Source organism: Epithele typhae, assembly GCF_022376455.1.
Source record: "Epithele typhae strain CBS 203.58 chromosome Unknown BXZ73scaffold_92, whole genome shotgun sequence".
NCBI classification, from domain to species: Eukaryota; Fungi; Basidiomycota; class Agaricomycetes; order Polyporales; family Epitheliaceae; genus Epithele; species Epithele typhae.
Window position 1 is genome coordinate 13,989 of NW_025954283.1, and position 19,546 is coordinate 33,534.

At 60.3% G+C, this 19,546-nt stretch overlaps 5 protein-coding genes across 5 annotated transcripts; 2 read left to right on the forward strand and 3 right to left on the reverse strand.

Moving 5' to 3' along the window:
• Positions 1–639: 639 nt before the first annotated feature.
• BXZ73DRAFT_106813 (t-SNARE) lies at positions 640–1,741 on the reverse strand (the record flags this gene model as incomplete). The annotated part of the gene is made up of 7 exons (XM_048016732.1): positions 640–716; positions 772–866; positions 927–1,033; positions 1,091–1,225; positions 1,287–1,383; positions 1,455–1,513; positions 1,601–1,741. The coding sequence occupies 7 exons, from the start codon at positions 1,739–1,741 to the stop codon at positions 640–642; spliced, it is 711 nt and encodes a 236-aa protein (XP_047872325.1).
• A 575-nt stretch (positions 1,742–2,316) lies between these two features.
• On the reverse strand, positions 2,317–4,568 carry BXZ73DRAFT_92907 (uncharacterized protein; the record flags this gene model as incomplete). The annotated part of the gene is made up of 5 exons (XM_048026525.1): positions 2,317–2,552; positions 2,613–3,099; positions 3,152–3,889; positions 4,091–4,425; positions 4,547–4,568. 5 exons carry the CDS (start codon positions 4,566–4,568, stop codon positions 2,317–2,319), a joined length of 1,818 nt encoding a protein of 605 aa, XP_047872326.1.
• Positions 4,569–5,316: 748 nt separating this feature from the next.
• On the reverse strand, positions 5,317–5,995 carry BXZ73DRAFT_55311 (60S ribosomal protein L27a; the record flags this gene model as incomplete). Its single annotated transcript, XM_048021320.1, has 4 exons — positions 5,317–5,362; positions 5,421–5,474; positions 5,533–5,751; positions 5,871–5,995. 4 exons carry the CDS (start codon positions 5,993–5,995, stop codon positions 5,317–5,319), a joined length of 444 nt encoding a protein of 147 aa, XP_047872327.1.
• Positions 5,996–6,578: 583 nt separating this feature from the next.
• On the forward strand, positions 6,579–7,161 carry BXZ73DRAFT_92909 (DNA-directed RNA polymerase II; the record flags this gene model as incomplete). The annotated part of the gene is made up of 3 exons (XM_048026526.1): positions 6,579–6,631; positions 6,688–6,777; positions 6,876–7,161. The coding sequence occupies 3 exons, from the start codon at positions 6,579–6,581 to the stop codon at positions 7,159–7,161; spliced, it is 429 nt and encodes a 142-aa protein (XP_047872328.1).
• A 946-nt stretch (positions 7,162–8,107) lies between these two features.
• BXZ73DRAFT_55332 (glycoside hydrolase) lies at positions 8,108–9,075 on the forward strand (the record flags this gene model as incomplete). The annotated part of the gene is made up of 6 exons (XM_048021325.1): positions 8,108–8,194; positions 8,257–8,368; positions 8,433–8,434; positions 8,494–8,650; positions 8,713–8,783; positions 8,845–9,075. Coding segments are annotated over 6 exons (660 nt in total), but the record flags the coding sequence as incomplete, so codon positions are not given.
• Between the last annotated feature and the right edge of the window lie 10,471 nt (positions 9,076–19,546).

The window sequence follows — 19,546 nt, forward strand, 5'->3', positions numbered from 1 at the left end:
CTGGACCGTGGCATGTCTTGGGGAGCGCGGAGCAGTTTCGATATGGCGCGCTGATGCATCTAGGCTGTATGCGCTCACACTCTACCAACATTCCTTGTACCTCTCTCCACCGAGTCCATCTATTGCCTCGTCACGATACCGTTATTATATGCGCAAACCTGTACATGGTGCCTAATTCTAAGTCCTGAATCCAGTTGATTTGTACCCTGATCACTTGACGTGTTGATATATGCGCATTGAATATCTCGACTCCCGACATCGAGCTCCTGCGGTGTTCCGAAAGGAGCGACATCTCCATGGACAAGGGACAGTTTGTACAACACAACTGCAGCGAGAAAGTGCTTATAACACCATCCGGGCGAGTGTGGGCTCGATTAGTACAGCGAGCCTTGACATATCGCTGACTTTAGTTGGGCTGTAGGGACAGGCCCCGCGCAAACAACACGTCCGAATAAACACGTCCAGTTCTGTGCAGCGAGGCACAGACCGGTTAAGTCAATTACAACGAGAACAGTGTCTATAATACCGAGATGTACATGCCAGTAAATGTCCCGATAGAGTCAAAGGAGCGTGGTGATGCTGCGTAAATATGAGAGTGTACAATAACAGCGCGAACACAGATGGTTGCAAAGGTAGCAATCATACAAGAATCACGGCGAGCAGCAATGCCATGAGGATGACGATGAGGATCACTATACACCAACCAGATTTTGTTTCTAAAAAGCCAGAAGTCAGCGAATAGAGCATACAGCTGGGGGAAGAGAAACGTACCCTCGGTCTGACGGATGAACTTCTTCATCTTCGTCATTGCTGTTGTTAGCTTGGCGTCAGAATTGCTCACGCCACGCTCAAGGTCGTCGAGCATCCTGGAGAGAAAGAAGGTCAGGACTGCACGGAAGTACACAGACAGAACCGCAGCGACGCACTCGTTATGCTCTCCGATCTCCTGGCCCATCAAGCCTGCCTGCTCGTGAATCGTGCTGAGCGTCCCAGCAATGGTGTCAATCGTCTCGTCTTGCTGCCGCATCATCATCTACCGCAGAACAGCGCGTCAGCACCCCGCAGAGACCGTGACAGGCCGGCCGCGCACCTCCTGCTCCTGCCTCGCCCACTCCGCCTGGCTGTCTTCGTTCTCGGGCGCGGGCGAGCGGATGCCCGGACTCGGCGCACCGAACATCGACGTCGGCCGTGACCGGCGGCCACCCTCCACCTCCGCCCTCATGTCCTGCGGCACGTCATGATCAGCGAGCAGACGACGCCCGCGGGCCCCCCGCCGCGCCACGCACCTCGATCTCGCGCCGGACGTGGCCCACGTACCGCCGCCGCTCCATCACCTCCGCCTCCTCCAGCCCGAACAGCCGCGCGCCGGTCGACTCCACGACACTGTGCGCGGGGCGGTCAGTCGGCGGGCAGCGGGCAGCGGGCAGCGCACCCGCGGCAGGGACGACACTCACTTCACGCTCTCCTCCAGGTCCTCCAGGTCCGCCTCGAGCGCGGCCAGTGTCGCTTTGAGCTGCGCGTGTGCCCCGCAGAAGCACGGTCAGCTTCCGCTCGCGCGGGACGAGGGGCGAGGGGGCGGGGACGGGGGACGGGGACGCACCTCGTTCCGCGCCCAGGTGAGCTCCTCGCTGTCCTCGCGCGCGGTGCTGCGGATGCGGAGGAAGGACGCGCGGAGCGTCGACGCGGTCTGGAGCGAGCCCTGGATCTCCTGCTGCACGGCGTGGTACGGGTCCGTGGACATCCTGCCGGGGGCGGGGGCGGGGGCGACGTTGGGGTGGGGTGGTGCGTTTCGGTCTCGGTGCGCGTGTGCTCCCCTGCTCAGGGTGGGCGTGTACGGACGGGGGCTGGGGCAGGCGGTGACGACGCGTCCGGCGTGGGTGCAGGGCGGTGTGCGTGGTGAGCGCAGCGGCTGGAGGCCGGGTTTGCAAAGGAGTGGATGCGTCGGTGTGAACGGTGGTCAGGTCGGCGTGTGGCGGTTGCGGGGAACAAGCTGGAACAAGTTGTGCAGCGGGGGTTTTGCCAAGAGACATCGCTGCAAGCGCGTATGTCGGCCCGTCGCCCGGTTCAGTGAAGTCGTCTAGACTTGGACATTGCTCTAGGCACTCGCGTTGTATCGACGGTTGTGAAATAACATAGATTGAAAGCATAGTAAAAACAAGTAGACTAGAGAACTCGTATGTTGTACAACAAAACCATCCGCACGCGCTCAGTGTACATCAGCCCACGACTCCCAAGTATATCGTGCATGGTCGAGGAAGAGCAAGGTCGAAGAACAAACCGATGTCAATCACACAGTAAGCCTCTTCCCAAGGACGCTCAAGCTGCGTTCGCTGCAGGCGTCTGACCGCGCTCGACGTCCGGCTGCGGCACGCCCTGGCGGCCGAAGCGCAGGAAGCCGAAACGACCACGCTCTGGTTGGGCAGTCGGCGGGGGCACGGTGAGCGTGGTGGGGAGCGCCGGGACCGGCGGAGAGTACTCGTCGGACGACGTGGACTCGCGGTGCTCGTCCTTCTCCGGGGGCGTGGTGGTAATACGGAGCAGGGAAGTGTACGCTGGAAAGGCGTGTTCAGGTTAAGAGGGGGGTATGTATAACGCCGCAAGGAATCACGTACGTTGACGGCAGACCGGGCAGAACCAGCCCTTGGCCTTCCTCTTCCGCCGGGGGTTGATCGGGACGGGAGGCACAATGGGAGGAGCGGCGGCGGCACCACCCTCGCCTTCAGCTGCCGGAGGCGGAGACGCTTCCGTTGTGGGTTCAGTAGCAGCAACCTCGCCGGAAGCGGTCTCGCCAGGAGCGCTGGGCTCCTCGTTCTGCATAATCGTCCCGCTGGCACCAAACTCGATCATGTTCAGGGCACAATCGCGGCATGCCACCAGGTGACGGCATGGAAGGAGTACGACTTCGCGAGGGGACGATAGACAGAGTAGACATTCGGAGGAAGGTTCGTCCTCCTGGTTGGTGGGAGCGGGAGCGGTGACAGGTGGATATGTGTGAGTGTCGAGTTGGGCGGTAGGAGGAGGGGCTGTGGGGGCTGTGGACGTCGTAGAGTTGGCAGAGAGACCATAGATCTCGTGCAGGTGGAAAGTGTGCAGGCCGATCTATAGTACCCTTTGAGAATGGGCTCGGAGTAATGAAGAAGCTTCGACTTACCGTAGCCTCACGTTTCACCACCTTGACAACCCAAGGACGCTTGTCCTCGTCTTCCTCGGCGCCCTCGACCGCGACCGGCGGGGCCCCAAACCGCACGACGTGGAGGTAAGTCACCTGCTCATTTGACGAAGGAAGGTCTTTGCCGTCCTCATCGAGGGCAGACAGGCGGATGGTCGCACGAACTCCAACGTCCTCTTCCTTCTCCTTCTTATCTTCACCCTCCGCGTGATGGACATCCGCATCTACGACGGCGAGAGCAGGGCCAGCGACGCCGCGTTCCTGGTTACGCTTGCGGAAGTGAAAGTTCGTAAACCGCTTCTTGCGATGCGCGGGCTCTGCGGCGGGGGTCCCCGCGACCTTCTCGTCCCCTGTCGAGGACGACTCGCCGGCAGGAGTCGCCGCGCGCGTGAAATCGAACCGGCCGAGCTCGAGCATCGCACCGTCCTCGAACTTGAGCATCCGGCCGAAGCCGCCGTCGGTGATCTGCTCGAAGACGAGCAGCTTCGAGAGCCCGGTGCCGTCGGGCTTGCCTGCCATCGGGTGCTTGGGGTTCAGGAGGACGTGGACGCGGATGGCGCATTTGGGTGCGTCGCAGTCGTACTCGAACTCGAGCGCGTGGTGGTGCTGCGAGTCGGCATGCTCGGCGTCGTCCGTGGCGTCGGATTCGAGGGGCGAGAGGCGGATGGTCGGACGCTTGAGGTTGACAAGGGCCTGCAGCGTCGTGGTGGAATAGTGTGTCTATAATTGAAGCGTGTGAGCACGCTGCGCGCATATACCCACCCTGTCGGACGACGGTCGCAGCAGACAAGTGCGGCCGCTCATCGACGAAAAACGATGCTAGTCGTCGAGGAGCAGTTGCAAGGTGATCCACCACCCGTGCGTGCAGCAAACGGGAACCCCGCCGCCGCAGAGGGACTCCGAGACAGACTGCAGACTGACCTCCTTGCTTTTCGCAATCCAGCCCTTCACAATTTCAGGCGTGAGGACGTCCGCGCTCTTCTCGCTATGCTCAGTCCACTCTGGACCACCACCAAGGACGCCGATGTTTGGGCCAAAGAGCGTATCGCTGCCCTTGTTCGCGGACACAGGTGTGGGGGTAGCAGTGGTGGGGGCGGGGGCGGGGGTGCCCATGTCGATCACGACAGGGTTGCCTGTGGGTGAGGTCTGAGAGGCCATTTCGGTAGCGGCGCGGGAGGCGCGGGTGTCCACACGGGCGAGGTAGGGTTGTTGGTGGAGGTTTCGTACGCGGTTCCAAGTCGCGTACTGGCTGTTGTCTACACAACCGAGGCGGTTAGGCGCGGAGCGGAATGCGAGGTGTGGGGTGTGGAGGGGAGAGAGCAAGGATGCAGGAGGGCAGTTGGTGGGCAGAGGGCAGAGTTAAGAGTGGCTACGCACACCAGGTCGTGAAGCTGGCCATCCGACGGGAGGGACTTTGTAGTCTGGGAGAGAGGGAGCGCGGGAGCAGGCGCGGCGACGGCGAGCTATGCAGCTCCTCCTAATCTTGGATCCATTTGTCAGTGCGCCTGACTCGATCCCCACGGCACTTCCACTTCCGCGACCAGTCTGCCCGCACATCCGCCATCCGAACCTCCTCTATCTGCCAGAAGACTGCGCACGGGGCGGTATCCATCCAGCAACGAGCTGAGGTTCATCCGCCCGTCGTCGACGCAGCCTTCGTAATGCCCGACACTGCCGTCCGAGGAGGCCGGAGGGGCCACCGACATCCGCGCCAGTCCGCGCTGTTCCATCTGCGACTGCGCAGCGGCGTGTGCGTGAGACCAAGCGAGATTTCGTCAGCTTGGGTGCGAAGGCGGCACTGCACATCCACATTGGCAGGCGCAGTGGCCACCAGCTGGGCGGTGGCTGCCAATCCCAAGGCACTGACCGCCTTACGAACACGGAAGATCGTGCATAGCACAGCGACTCCGATCGAGTTCACACACATGTCCTTGAGAGGCTAGAAATCTAGCCTACATACGACCCCCTGTACCATGGGTGTAGGCGGTTCCACTGACTTGAGATGTGCAGTCACAAACTGAGACTTGTACGCGCGCAGTAGCAGATGGTACAGCATGGATTGCATAGAACGCCTTGCAGTCTCATGTCATATGCATGCAGGAAAGTCGTCGTGACAGAGAGTAAAAGGACAGAAGCAGAATACAAAACTATGCGATCAGCTTGACAACACCGCCCGCCTCCTTGATCTTCGCTCTGAACAGAAAATGACCAGTAAGCACCTTGAAGTACAGGACGGATGGGGAACACGTACTCCGCCTTTTTCGAGACGTAACGCGCTTTTACAATGAAGGGGAGCTTAGGCAGCCTGCAGAGAGTACCTCAGGGAACAATGCTCGCAGTGACGCGACGATAGGTGCACGCACTGTCCGTTGCCCAGGATCTTGCCGTACCCGTGCTGGAGTGTGTCGATGACCGGCACAACATCCGAGCTCTCGGTGAGGCCCTTCTTCTCCTCCGCGGGGACAAGCGTCCAGAGCTTGTCGATGTTGATGATGGGGCGCCATTGGAGGTTGCGCGTAAGGTGGAAGCGGCGCATACCAACCTTACCGAAGTAACCAGGGTGGTACTTATCGAAGTTGGTCCTATTTATCGTGGATCAAGGCAAGGATTGTGGGCGTCGGAGAGTTCGAAGAGGTAGGGATGCGGAGATATGCATTCATGAGGGAACAGACTTGGCTGGAAGGGCTGAGAGGGGACGCACCTGTGGTGGTGCTGACCACCAGCGAGACCGCGACCACCGGGGTGCTTGCGGTGCTTGCCAACACGACCGTGACCGGCCGAGACGTGGCCACGGTGCTTGCGAGTCTTGGTGAACCGTGTCGGCATTTTCTGTTGAGCGAACGGGAAGATCAGCGTCTGTCTACGCCCAATGACATCCAGTTGCCCCGTGAGCCATCCACCACTAGATTCCGTTCACTCCCGGCTGAAACGACATCCGTTGTACAGCTTGCGAGCAGGAGAATCTGGCGGCGTCGAGCATCGGGACATAGGCCGGCGAGACATACCTTGAGGAGGGCGGAAGTCGAGGGCGTATACGAGGCTGCCTTGCTACAGACTGCGATCCTCTGGCACGGTGGCTGGAGATTTGGCTGTGTTTGGACTTCGGTGGTATAGGCGCCCTAACCCCCTGCGAATTTCAAGCGCGACCATGTCTGACGGCGCCTATTCCCGTCTTGTCTTTGCTTTGCTCACTTGCACCGACGAGTGTCACTGCCTGGTGAGTATATGTTCTCTTTTTCGCTGAGTGATGGTGGCTTTACAAGCCTGATATTTATTGTCGATGAATCTCCGTGATTTCATTATATTTTCTCTGACCATCTCCGACATATGTTTGCAAACTTTTCGCTGACCTTTCCTCTTAGGCCGGTCCATTTGGTCGTGTCTGTCGTTTAGTCGGTAGATACACACCATGAATGCTATCAATCGTTATGAACTTTACGTGCTTGAGGAGGGCGAAAAACCGTGGGTCACCCGGGTTTGAATGAACGTGACCAGGGCTCATAATCCGTGCTCCCCAGAGTCGAGGTTTCTGAAGATACCAAGATTCCTAACGCTGCCACAATCAAAATCGTTAAGCAGGATCACACTCTTGCGAACATGATACGGGCGTGAGTCCTTCACTCTCTCAGCGTCATACCCCATCGGTCTTCCTACTCCCTGCCCTCACCCCCTACGACACGTCTGACCATGGAATACCTGCTTTCAGTCAACTCCTCAGCATGCCACAGGTCCTCTTCGCCGGCTACAAGGTCCCCCATCCCCTTCACCCCTACTTCTTGCTCAAGATCCAGACGGACGGTACCATCACCCCCACCGCTGTCCTCGAGAAGGCATGCACGAATCTGATTGGTATGCTCGCCACTCTCGAGGGCAAGTTCAAGCGTGAGTTCGCATTGAACACGGTTGAAGGCGGCGTGCAAGAGGATGCATATGGTGTGCCGACAAGCGGTTCGGGCTGGGAGGGCGGAGGTTCGTACGTGGATCTTGGTTGAGGTACGGCGTGCTCGGATGATTGGGGAGCGGGGCTCAGGTATGGATTATGTATTCTTCTAGGCAACTAATGATTGCGTGTATTGTAGTCTCGTTTAAAGCTTCAAACCCTTTCGCAAAATTTTTATCGTCATGTGTCCACCGTAGGTGGTGCAGATTGCTATGATACAACCGGGTGCCAAACGTTCGGGCCCGCACATTTGTCTCGTCTGGCTGACATATCGGACCGCGTGACGGGCCACTCATATCTCTCTATTCGCTTCACTCAGTGTATGTTCTCGATCTATCAATAGCTCCAGCGCAGCGAACATGAATGCCCGGCCCAACTTCCTGATTCTCCTGAATCATCCCTGGTCAACTCTCGTTTAAAGCGCGGCTGTAGTTCGGAGCCGTGACCGCCACCTCCGCCTTTCCTCATACGCCTACCATTCATCTTGGCCACTGCTCTCGGAGTTCCTCAGTGGGCCAACGTGCGATCCGGTGGGGGTTGTGACTTGGCTATAGCTCGCGCATGTAAGTGCTATGCAGGACTCAACTGTCCACGCCGACTCCGAGGCCTACACTCCGTATCTCCGCGACATACAGTCAGTGTGCACCGGTGACCTCACGGAATCGTGGACTTTGTATTCTTCGGACTTATTCGCGGCTATACCTCCCGGAGCCGCAACACCTTCCACTACGTTCTATCTGCCATCGCAGGGGACATTCTTGCAGACGTGTGATGGTCGGCCTCATATGTCGGCGAGCTGGGAACATATAAAATGGAGGCTCGCACGAAGCTAATCTGCAGGCATCTCCTACTACCTCTTGACCAGTCGGACTCGTCACCCAAGATGAAGGCCATCTTCGTCACCCTTGCCGCGCTCTCTGCACAGCTAGTCGCCGCCCACTGCACGTTCTCTCCTTCTCTCCTGAATCTTATTGAACTGACCACGGTGCACTCCAGACACGCTTCCTGACTTCATCGCGAACGGAACCACGTTCGGCGACTGGGTCTACGTCCGCGAGACTGAGAATCACTACTCCAACGGGCCGGTGCGTGTCAGTCCTTCGCGTGCTTGGGACGTGGGCTGATCGACGTACGTACGCACTCGCAGGTGACTGACGTGACGTCGGAAGCCATCCGCTGCTACGAGCTCGACCTCGGCAGTATTCCCGGGGAGACGAGCATCGCGACGGTCTCGGCCGGGTCCACCATCGGGTTCAAGGGTAAGCCAGACCTACTCCGCTTGATCGACCCGTGACAAACGCTAATGGGCGCGATTCGTTCCAGCCGTGAGTCCCCCCCATTCGCCGTCAGGCGGACGCGCTGACTGACCCTTCCCTGCACGCAGAACGACGGCTTCTACCACCCCGGCTACTTCGCCGCATACATGAGCGCGGCCTCGCCTGCCGCGAACAGCCCCAGCGCCGGCACGGGCAAGACGTGGTTCAAGATCTGGGAGGACGCGCCCGTGTACAAGAACGGCGCGCTCACGTTCCCGTCGCAGAGTGCGTGCCCCGTCCGTTCGTCCATCCTCACGTCATCCGCCCGCTCACGGCGCGCGCGACAGCCATCGACCAGATCACCTTCACGATCCCGAAGAACACCCCGAGCGGGCAGTACCTCATCCGCGCCGAACAGGTGCGTCTCGCCTCGGCCCCGCGTCGCGTATCGTTCGCCCCGCTGATCTTCACACCCGCAGATCGCGCTGCACGTCGCGAGCACGTTCGCCGGCGCGCAGTTCTACATCGGCTGCGCGCAGGTCAACGTCGTCAACGGGGGGAGCGGCAAGCCAGGCCCGCTCGTGTCCTTCCCGGGCGCGTATACCGGGGAGGAGCCCGGCATCCTGATCAACATCTACAACCTCCCCGCGGGCTACACCGGTGATGTGCAGTCAACTCTGCAAAGAGTCGAAAGGGATGAGGGCGAGTGAGCGAGCTCGAGTAAGCGTGGTGCGCGGGAAGTCGGAGAGTGAATGCAGAGAACTGCTACGACGCGCCGCGTGAGGAGCGAACGCGAAGGGAGGACGGATCAGAGGATCGCGCGTGCGCGAGGAGGACGCGGAGGGAATAGACGCGGCGTGAATAGACAAGATCGCGCGCACGCGCGGCGCTGGCGAAGGCGAATGGAATCGAGGTCGTGGGCGTGAGCGTGGGCGTGAGCGTAGGCGTGAGCGTGGGCGAAGTCGAAGTCGAAGGCGAAGGCGAAGACGAAGGCGAAGACGAGGTGAGCACACAGCACGCGCAGACGAAGCGGGAGAGTGAACTGGTCATCAATAAACAAAACGTGAGCCTAAGTACATGCGACGCACAGGGCGAGTATGTAGATAGCAATGTACAGTCGAAGCCATGACACGAAAAATGTCCGAGGTCGATACCGAGAATGAATGTCTGAGCCTGAAACGTAGGAGACAGGAGCGAAAGTAAATGTACAGGTGAGCAGGGAAAGAATAAGGAATGGATGAAACGTAGAAAAGGAGAGAATATGTAGAGTACGTGGATCGGGTGCGTACCGTGCCGGCCTCGGTCGTGCGTGGACTGCGCCGCGGTGTGTCCGTGGGCGTCGCGTCTAGCCTGGAATGCTGGAGCGTCGATATGGGGTGCTCGCGGGCTGATCGCGATGGGTGCGCGCGGTGGAGAGGTCGAGGTGCGTGAAGACGAGCGAGATCGAGGTGGACGGCCGCGCGCGGGCGCTAGTGTAGTCGCGGTGCACCGTACAGCGGCGGCGCGTGCGTATCATCCCCTCCCTACTGAAATCTGAACCCTCCTGGGTTCAGCACAGCAAAGGGGAGCGACAGCAACGACCGGGTGGGATAGAGGCGCGGAAGTGGGGGAATAATAGCGATGGCGGAGTGATGGGTACAGATGCAGGGACCGAGAATTTCAACGCGAACGTCGAAAGCAAAGCACGAAGCTATGCGCGAGGAAAAAATTGGGGAGTCGCCGGACACGAAGTCCGGGGACAGGAGAGCGTCTTGAACGCGGGGGGGAAAATGCACGAGAGACGGTTCCGAGTCGGGGGTGCGCACCAGAAAAGTTCCCTCCCTACTGGAACCTGAACTCCGACTCTTCCTCCCCAACGTCATCTCCGCGGTAAAAATCCTCCTCCTCCACATCTCCGGGGTCGAGGTCTTCTTCATCGATGGGGTCGTCGTCGCCAAGGGACGTTGAGGCCTCCATCTCGCGGAGTCGGGTGGTCGAAACGTCGAGGTCGACGTCCTTGAGCCAAGGCGTGGCGATGCGCTCGCGAGCAAGGTACGGGAGAGCGCGAAAGGCGGCGATGGGGCGGTCAACGACGGCACCGTGAGGTTCTGCAATGATGTAAGCTCCACCGCGGTTGCGGGCGAGGACGACGTAAGGGCCAAGGTAGCGCGGGCGCATCTTGCGGTTGAGGCTTTTCTCGACAGCGGTGTTGCGAACGAGGATGAAGTCACCGCGTTTGAAGTCGAAGTCGACGATGCCAGCTGCGTGGTCACGCTCGAGCTTGCGGGCGGCGGCGATGCGAGCCGCGTAGACGTTCGAATAGATGCGCGCGAGGTCGTTCTGGCGGCGTGCGAGAGCGCGGGCTCGAGAGGCGATGAGTTCGGTGGTGGATTGAAGGCCGGACGGGGGTGGCGCGAGGTAAGTGGCTTCAACGAAGTCGAGGGGAAGAACGGGGTGACAACCGGTCGCGGCGAAGTAGGGGGAGCACCCGAGGCGACGACGCGTGGTAATGCGGTCAGCCCAAAGGACGTGAGGTACGTACTGCGGCCATTTCGATGCGTCTCCGTCCGCGGCTTTGTAAAGTGCTTGCCGAATGTCGAAGTGCGGCCGCTCGATGATGCCGTTGGCGCGCGAGTTGTAGCCCGAGATGCGAATGTGGTGGATGCCGTACTTCTTGCCGAGGTGCGATAGCGCAGCGATCCAGGGCGTGCCATTGTCGGTGACGATCTCCGCGAGGGCGCCCCAGCGGCAGAGGATATCTTGAAAGACCCAATCGGCGATGGCGCTACCGAGCTCACGACGAAGAGCGCGGCCCTCCGCGAAGCTGGTGAGTGCGCAGCGTGCATGAACGAAGTACTTGAAGCCGCGGGCGGGTGTAATGGCCGGACGACGGGGTTGACAGTCGGGACCGAGGGACGAAGCGGATCGTGGGGAGCGGAAGAAGAGGAGTTGATTCGGCGGGGAGCCAGACTGCGCGGAAGCCAGTATAAGAGACGGAGTACATGCAGTATCTAATCTACGATCAATCAGAGCGCGAGGCCATGCGTGATGCGAACGAGACAGTCCCTAAACGAGGCGTGCAGTAAACATACCGGATCGGGGAACAATGTACATCAAGCGAAACATATCTAATCTAATCGTGAGTCAGAGTCCGTGAGGCAATGTAACGCCTGCGGGCCGTTACACTACCTCCTCCTCAAGGGAGTAGCGCGACGTTGTCGAGCGCGACTCCTAGCGTATAGGCAGTCACGCCGCAACGTGCGTCCTGCGTCCGAGCGGTTCACAATTCCGGCCAACAGCCATCCGGACATCGCTACTACGCGTCGCGACGAGGGGGCGGCCGGGAGACACGTCCTGAACGGAGCGTGGTCTGCGCCGGAGGCGCGTATTCAACGCGAGGGTTCGCGTGAATGGGAGCGGGCGATGGAGGGCGAGCGTGGGCAGCGGGGACAGCGGGGGCGAGGTGCGGAGGGGCAGGGACGGGCGGAACGGAGGGCGCGAGTGGAGCGGAGGGCGGCGGGACCTGTGGAGCAGAAGGCAAAGCGGGGGCGTCAGCATCAACGGGCGGCTCGTCGAACGTGGTACGGGCGGTCGCGTTAAGTACGGAGTCGGGGGGACGAGGAGCGCGGGGGTTGCGACGATGGAATCTATCTAAGAGTTCATTGGAAGTCGTAGGAATATCGGAAAGGGGAATCCACGAATCGTCGTCATCAGAGAGTCCGTGCCATCGAACTAGGTATTCGTAGCGTTGTCCAGTCTTTCGAGCGTCGAGGATGGATTGTATAGTAAGGGAGGCATGGGTTTCGTCATCAAGACCGAAGGGAGAGGGCGTGGCATGGGCATGGAACTCGGAAGGGTCGGCATAGGGTTCGAGAAGGGATACATGGAAGACGGGGTGGAGACGAGAGAGGTACGAGGGGAGACGGAGTTGGTACGTGAGGTCCGAGAGTGCGCGTTCGACCGGGAAGGGGCCGAGGCGTCGGTGGTCGAGCTTGCCAGAGGGACGCGTGGTCTTGACGTTGCGTCGCAGCAGCCAGACAAGCTGGTCGCGCTGGAACTTGGGCGCGGCCGCGACGCGTTGGTTGTAGTAGCGCGCTTGACGATCTTGAGCGAGCGCGAGCTCAGCGCGCAGCTCGGTGTGGATGCGTGCAAGGCGCGTTGCGAGATCGGCAGCAGAAGGGACGAGCACCGGGTCGGTAAGGCGTGGAGCAAAGACGGGGTTGAAGCCGAAGTTCGCGAAGAACGGGGTCTGCTTGGTGGACGTGTTCTGGTGGCTGTTGAACGCGAACTCGGCAAGGGGCAAGTAGTCGACCCAGTCGTCTTGCTGGTATGAGACGTACGCGCGCAGGTAGGCTTCGAGCGTCTGGTTCGTGCGTTCGGTGAGGCCGTCCGTCTGCGGGTGGTACGCGGTCGAGAACTTGAGGTCGACTTGAAGGAGGCGGTTGAGTTCGCGCCAGAAGCGGGACACGAACGTTGCGCCGCGGTCGGAGACGATGGAGTCCGGAAGGCCATGGTAGCGGAAGATGCGGTCAAGGAACAGCCACACGAGGTCGCGCGCACTGGCTGCCTCGTTGCACGGGATGAAATGCGCGTATCGCGTTAAGCGATCGCACACGACCCAGACGGAGTCATATCCATGCGACGAGGGGAGCTTCACGATATGGTCCATCGTGATGCCCTTCCAAGGCCGGTCGGGGATGTCGAGAGGGCGGAGGAGACCGAAAGGGCGGTGGCGAGGTGTCTTGACTCTACCGCAGACGTCGCATGCGCGAACGTAGCTGCGAACGTAGGTCGCGATACCGGGCCACGAGAAGTCGGCGCGCAGCCGAGCAAGCGTGCGCGTGCGACCTGCGTGTCCACCTGTAGGTGCGTCATGGCGAGACGAGACGATATCAGCACGTAGAGAGCGTGGAACATAGAGCAAACCATCATGGTAAACGAGTGCACCGTCGACGGTGAAGCGTTCATCACCGCGAGCTTGAGCGGCACGCCACTCATCGTCGTCGCGCAAGGCGGACTTGTACTGATTGAGGAAGTCTGCGTTGTCGACGGAGAGGGCTGTGAGTGCGGCGATTCGTGCTTGACACGACTGTTCGAGCGTGTTGAGAGCGGCGATTCGAACAGCGGACGGAGCGCCAGAGGTATCTGAAAGCGCGAAAATTCCCTGTGTGTGCTGAGACGTCAGTAGGACTTTACGGTTGACCTGGAGGACGTCATCCCCCTCTCGAGGCGCGAAGTCCGCACGCCTCGAGGGCGCATCCGCAGGGTTTTTAAGCCCGGGTGCGTAAGCAAGAACGAAATTAAACTCAGAGAGAAACGTCGCCCAACGTGCCTGACGGCGGTTGAGGACGCGAGAAGACATAAAGTACTCCAGATTCTTGTGATCGGAGACGACAGAGATTGAAGAGGGCGTACCAATGAGCCATGCGCGCATGTCGCGAAACGATTCTACGATAGCGAGGAGCTCTTTATCGTAGATCTCGTAGTTGATTTCGGCGGGGGTGAGCTTGCGCGAGAAGTAGCCAACCGGGTGCAGGAGCCCGTTGTCGTCTGGCTGCTGGAGAACACCTGCGATAGCGAAGTCTGAAGCGTCAGTAGAAAGGGTGCAAGGGCGAGAGGGGTCATAGTGGCGAAGCAAAGGAGACGCAGTGAACACTTGCTTGAGCGCGTCGAATGCGTTGACGGCCGCAGCGTTCATCTCGAACGGCACGTCGCGCGCGGTCTTCTTGGTGAGCGCGTTGAGCGGCGTGCAGATGCGTGCGTAGCCATCTATGAAACGACGATAGAAATTAGTGAACCCAAGGAACGACTGAATGTCGCGGACGGAGCGCGGCAGCGGCCAGTCCACGATCGGCTCTAGCTTGCGCGGATGCATGCGCACACCGCGCGCGCCAAGGAGAAAGCCGAGGTACTCGACCTCCGCACGGTCGAATTCGCATTTCTTGGCGTTAGCGAAGAGACCGGCCGCGCGGAGACGTTCGAGCACCAGCCGAACGTGGTGGTCGTGCTCTTCCTGTGTGCGGGAGAAGATCAGTATGTCGTCTATATAGACGACACACACGACGTCGAGAAGGTCGCGGAGAACGTGTTGAATAAAACCTTGAAAGACACCTGGAGCGTTAGAAAGACCAAAGGGCATAACAGTATACTCGAAAAGTCCGAGGTGCGTGCGGAACGCCGTCTTCCACTCATCGCCTTCACGTATGCGGATGAGGTTGAAGGCACTCTTGAGGTCGACGACCGAGAAGACCTTGCAACCTTGAACGCGGTCGAGGATGTCGTCGATGAGGGGAAGGGGGTACGAGTTCTTCTTCGTGATTGCGTTGAGGCCACGGTAGTCGACGCAAAGACGGAGCTGGCCGGTCTTCTTCTTGACGAAAAGAACAGGGGAAGCGGCGGGCGACGTCGAGCGACGGATGAACCCCTTGCGGAGCTCGTCCTCAACATAGTCGAATAGAACGCGACGTTCTTCTTGAGAAAGGTGGTAAAGGGGACCCTTGGGCGGCGACTTGCCAGGCTCGAGTTCGAGCTTCATGTCGAAGTCGGGCCGGTGAGGTGGGAGACGTTCGACCTCGACCGGCGAGAAGACCGACGCGAAATCGCGGTACTTCTCGGGCACATGCTTGAGGTAGTCGTCGCCGGTGTCGGGGTCTGCAGCGGAGCCAAGGTCGTCGAAATCTGAGGGCGTCGGGTGTGGTTGCGGTGGTGCGAGACGGGACGCGGCGAGACGGTAGCCAAGTGAGCCGCCTTCGTGGTACCACAGGACGCCGACCGGTTGACCAGCGGCTTCAGCGGCGAAGCTGGAGGCGGAGAGCGTGGAAATGCGGAGGGTCATAGGGGACGGGGAGTCGGTACGACCTAAGCCGTTGCCGAAGTCGGGAGCGTGGGCATGAGCGTGAGCGGGTTCGGTACGACCTAAGCCGATGCCGGAGTGCGTGGGCGTGGGCGTAGACGTGGTAGGCGGGGCCGATGCGTCGACGCTAGGCGCAGTACGACCTAAGCCGATGCTGCGTGCCGAGCGAGGAGAGAACGGCGGGGTCGTAGGGCGTGGAGAGTGCCATGGGATGGTCGTAGCGGAGACGTAGGAGGGGCTCTGGAAGGAGAGCGGACGGGACGGATGATCAGGCCGTTCGGCGTCCTGTAGTTGCTCGTCCTTGAGCGTGGAGAGTCGTGCAGCGTCGCGCAAAGAGGCGCGGGCGGCAGCGACGAACTGGAGGGGAGAGGCGAGCGTAGGAGGGGAGAGGATGCCTGTACGACGCAGCGAGACAGGCCGTGCTGAGGCGGTGCCGCAACACGACAGTGAGAGCTGCCGGCGGGCCCAGTCGATGGATGGGTTGTGGCGTTCGAGCCAGTCTGCTCCGAGGATGATGGGGTAGGCCACGGAGACAACATTGAGGGCGAGGGTTTCGGAGTGGTCGTGGACATGGAGGTTGGTGACCACGTCGTGGGTCACGAGCCCAGACGCGATCGGACGATCGTCCACAGCCGTGATTGGGATGGGCGTCGGCTTGAGACGACGTGCAAGGCTGTGACGGTTAGCAAATACGAGCGAGATACAGGAGGTCGTAGCACCAGAATCGATGAGAGCATGAGTGTTTATGGGTTTTCTGTTAGGGAAACGGAGGGAAACGGAGACGAAAAAATGGTCGGGAGACGTAGGATCGGAGTGGACATGAGAGGAGAGACGGAAATGAGGTGCGCCAGCAGGCGTTTTGGGAACCCACACGCCGTTGACCAGCCGCACGTGCGAGCCAGCCATCGGCGGGGGCGCCTGAGTCCCTGAGTTCGCCGAGAGGGCTGGGACGGGTGAACGTCTCCCGGCTAGGCTTTTCCCTGCGGCGCAGTGGCAGCCCGTTCCCTCGCGCGAGCGTCCAGCCTTACGCGGAGCGCGGCCTTTTTCTCGGGGGACATGTTCGGGCAGTCTATCTGCTGGTGAGGGCCTTGGCCGCAGTAGAAGCAAAGGTTTTCGCGGCGGCGCCGCTCGCGCTCCTCCGCGCTGGGTCTGGAATGCGTCCTAACGGCGTCGATCTCCATAGGGACGACGTCGTTGTTGCGCGGAGGAACATAGGGCACACTCTGAACATGCGCCGACTTAGAACCGGACGCTGTAGCGCCGGACGCAGAGCTCGAAGACTTCGAGCTCGACGCATGCTTCTGCGCCTTGTTGCGACGCTCGCGCGCCTTGAGATGGACGCGGAGGTCCTTGTCAATGTCGTGAATGAAAGGGATCCACTCAGCGACAGTCTCGGGGCGAGGAACACCCGCGAGACGTGTAGCGAGTGTATCATCGAGGCCCGCATAGAACCGGTCCATGGCGTACCTGTCGCCCCAACTGGCGTATGGCAGGTATTCCTCGAACTTGTTCGCATAGTCCATGAAGGGACCAGTCTGCGTGAGCGCCTCGAGCTTGGCAAGGTAGTTCGACTCGAGGTTGGGGTCCTCGAACCGCGTCTTAAACGCCTCGCGTGCTCTTTCCCAATCATCGCGCAGATGGGAATTCTTTTTGAGCAGCGCAGAGAACCAATTGCGCGGCATCTCGCCCAGATAAAGCATGAAATAATCAATCTTAACTTCGTCATCGCCATCGTTGAGCCGGGGCTGCAACCGAATAGCGATGTCGATCTCCTCGAGGAACGGCTCAAGTTCAACCTGCTTCCCCTTGTATGTGCGGGGGTCGCGGAACTTGATCGAGCCGCCTGAGGAGACGCCGGAGGTATTCTCGCGGCGGATGGACAGAGATTCGAGTTTGGAAAGGACGGATTTGAATCCGTCGCGGGACTGCACCGATTCACGTTGGAGAGTACGTACCGCTTGGAGCATGCTCACGAGCACCTCTTCGGGTGAAGGCCCGTTATCCTCGGCTGTCTCCTCTCCATCGGGGTTGGCTGGTGGAGGGTTGTCGCCATCAGGAGGTGGGTTGACCGGAGGGTTGTCGGTGTCCATGGCTTGCTCGTGGGTCTCTTCGAACTCTTCTTCGGAGTGTTCGGAGGGTGGCAGTCGGATTCGACGATCTGTCCTGCCGACGCGGGACATGAAACGGGACGGCTAGAGAGGCGAGAGAAGAGTGCGGGGCGCCGAAGAAGCGTAGGTCGTGGGACGTAGGGGTCGAAGGGGTGTCGTAAGAGGCGGCCGAATCAAACTGTAATGGCCAGACGACGGGGTTGACAGTCGGGACCGAGGGACGAAGCGGATCGTGGGGAGCGGAAGAAGAGGAGTTGATTCGGCGGGGAGCCAGACTGCGCGGAAGCCAGTATAAGAGACGGAGTACATGCAGTATCTAATCTACGATCAATCAGAGCGCGAGGCCATGCGTGATGCGAACGAGACAGTCCCTAAACGAGGCGTGCAGTAAACATACCGGATCGGGGAACAATGTACATCAAGCGAAACATATCTAATCTAATCGTGAGTCAGAGTCCGTGAGGCAATGTAACGCCTGCGGGCCGTTACAGCGGGGGGAAGGTGCATGGAATCGGCGTGGATGCGAAGAAAAGGCGCAGCAGGGGGACGAGGAACAGTGGGTGGGGGAAGCACTTGTCGGAGCTGGCGAGTCTGGCATATGTGGCACGACTTGACGAACCAGACAACGTCGGCTTGAAGGCGCGGCCACCAAAAGCGGACAGAGATGAGTGCGGTAGTCGCGTAAGTTCCTTTGTGCGCGGCATCTTCGTGGGCCTGTTGCAGGACACTGAAGCGGGCGTGCGGCCATACGACGACGCGGTCACCGGACGCGAGAGCGCGGCGCCAAAGGCGGCCAACGCGGACGTAGAATCGCGTGGCGTAACGGTGAAAGGACGCGAACGCGTCGTCGGACAAGTCTTCGGGACGCACCAAGGTCGTGAGGTAATGCCACACACGCGCGAGACGGTCGTCTTCGGCGCGCGCGGAGGCGGAGCGCGGAATAGTAGTGGACATGTCGAGGCTGGAGGGGGCGCCGCTCGCGAGGTCGTTGGTGAATATGTCAGCGCGAGTGGAGCGCGGTCCCATGGCAGCGCAGTTGTTGAGGTCGCGGGCGAGGATTGTGGGGTCGACGTTGATGTGGTGCAAGCACCCGTTGAGGCGGTCGATCCAGTCGTCTTCGTCGTCTTCTTCGTCTGGCTCATCTCCTTCTTGATGGCGGCGGCGAGAGAGTCCGTCTGGACCATGCATGACGCCGGGAACGTGGACGAGAGTGAAGTGGAAGGTGAGGATGGCGACGATCCACCTGTTGATGGCGGCGCTGGGAGACTCGTCGGGGTGATTGAGCATACCTTGAATGTACCGCGCGTCGACCTCCACGATGAAGCCAGGGAGGCCGATGAAAACGCGTTTGCACTGCTTGAGCGCGCGGTAGAGGCCGTAGAGCTCGAGTTTCGCCTGCGAGTAGGCCGCTTCGCGGTCGTTGAGCGAGATCGACCCGAATTTGGCGATGTATCGTCGGGATGGGTTATCGGGGTCGCATTGGGCGATTATGTAGCCGACGGCGATGTGTGAAGTGTCGACGGCGAGGATGATGGCAGCGGGCGAGTCGTAGTCGATCGGACGGAGTGCGGGCGAGCCGATGAGTGCTGCCTTGAGGTCTTCCTGTGCGGCTTGTTGGTCAGGGCCCCAGACGAAGGGAGCGCCCTTGCGCGTGAGCTGTGTGAGAGGCCATGCGCGACGCGCGAAGTTGTGGATGAAAGCCCGGGCTACACCGATCGTACCGAGGAACGCGCGGACGTCAGAGAGGTCGCAGCAGTGTCCCCAGTTAACGATTTTGGCGTAGTTTCCGGGCTCAGGGATACGACCGTTCGGCGTGCAGCGATGGCCTACAGCTGTGAAAACGCGGGCGATAAGGATGGACTTGGGACCAGAGAACGTGACGCCGACGTATTCGATGCGCTGGATCACGCGGTCGGTGTTGACCAAATGTTCCCAGACGAAGAGGCGGATGCCGGGATTGTCGGGATGCGTGCGGAAGGACCCATCGTCGAGTTTGTACTCGGTCTTGCTGCCGCGCGTGGGGACGTCATCGATGAAAGGAATGGTGATGTGAGGGATCTCCGGCTGGAGCGCGTAGCAGACGTCTTCGTGGAAGATCGGGACGGAGTTCGTCCAGCCCATGGGTAGCGTGACGAGGCGGCGCGCGCCGAAGGGCGTCTGGAACGTCGTGAGGTCGCGCGAGCTTTCGGCGATCTTGCGTTCGTCGTACCCGACGTAGAGGTCGAGCGCACCTCCGCAGGC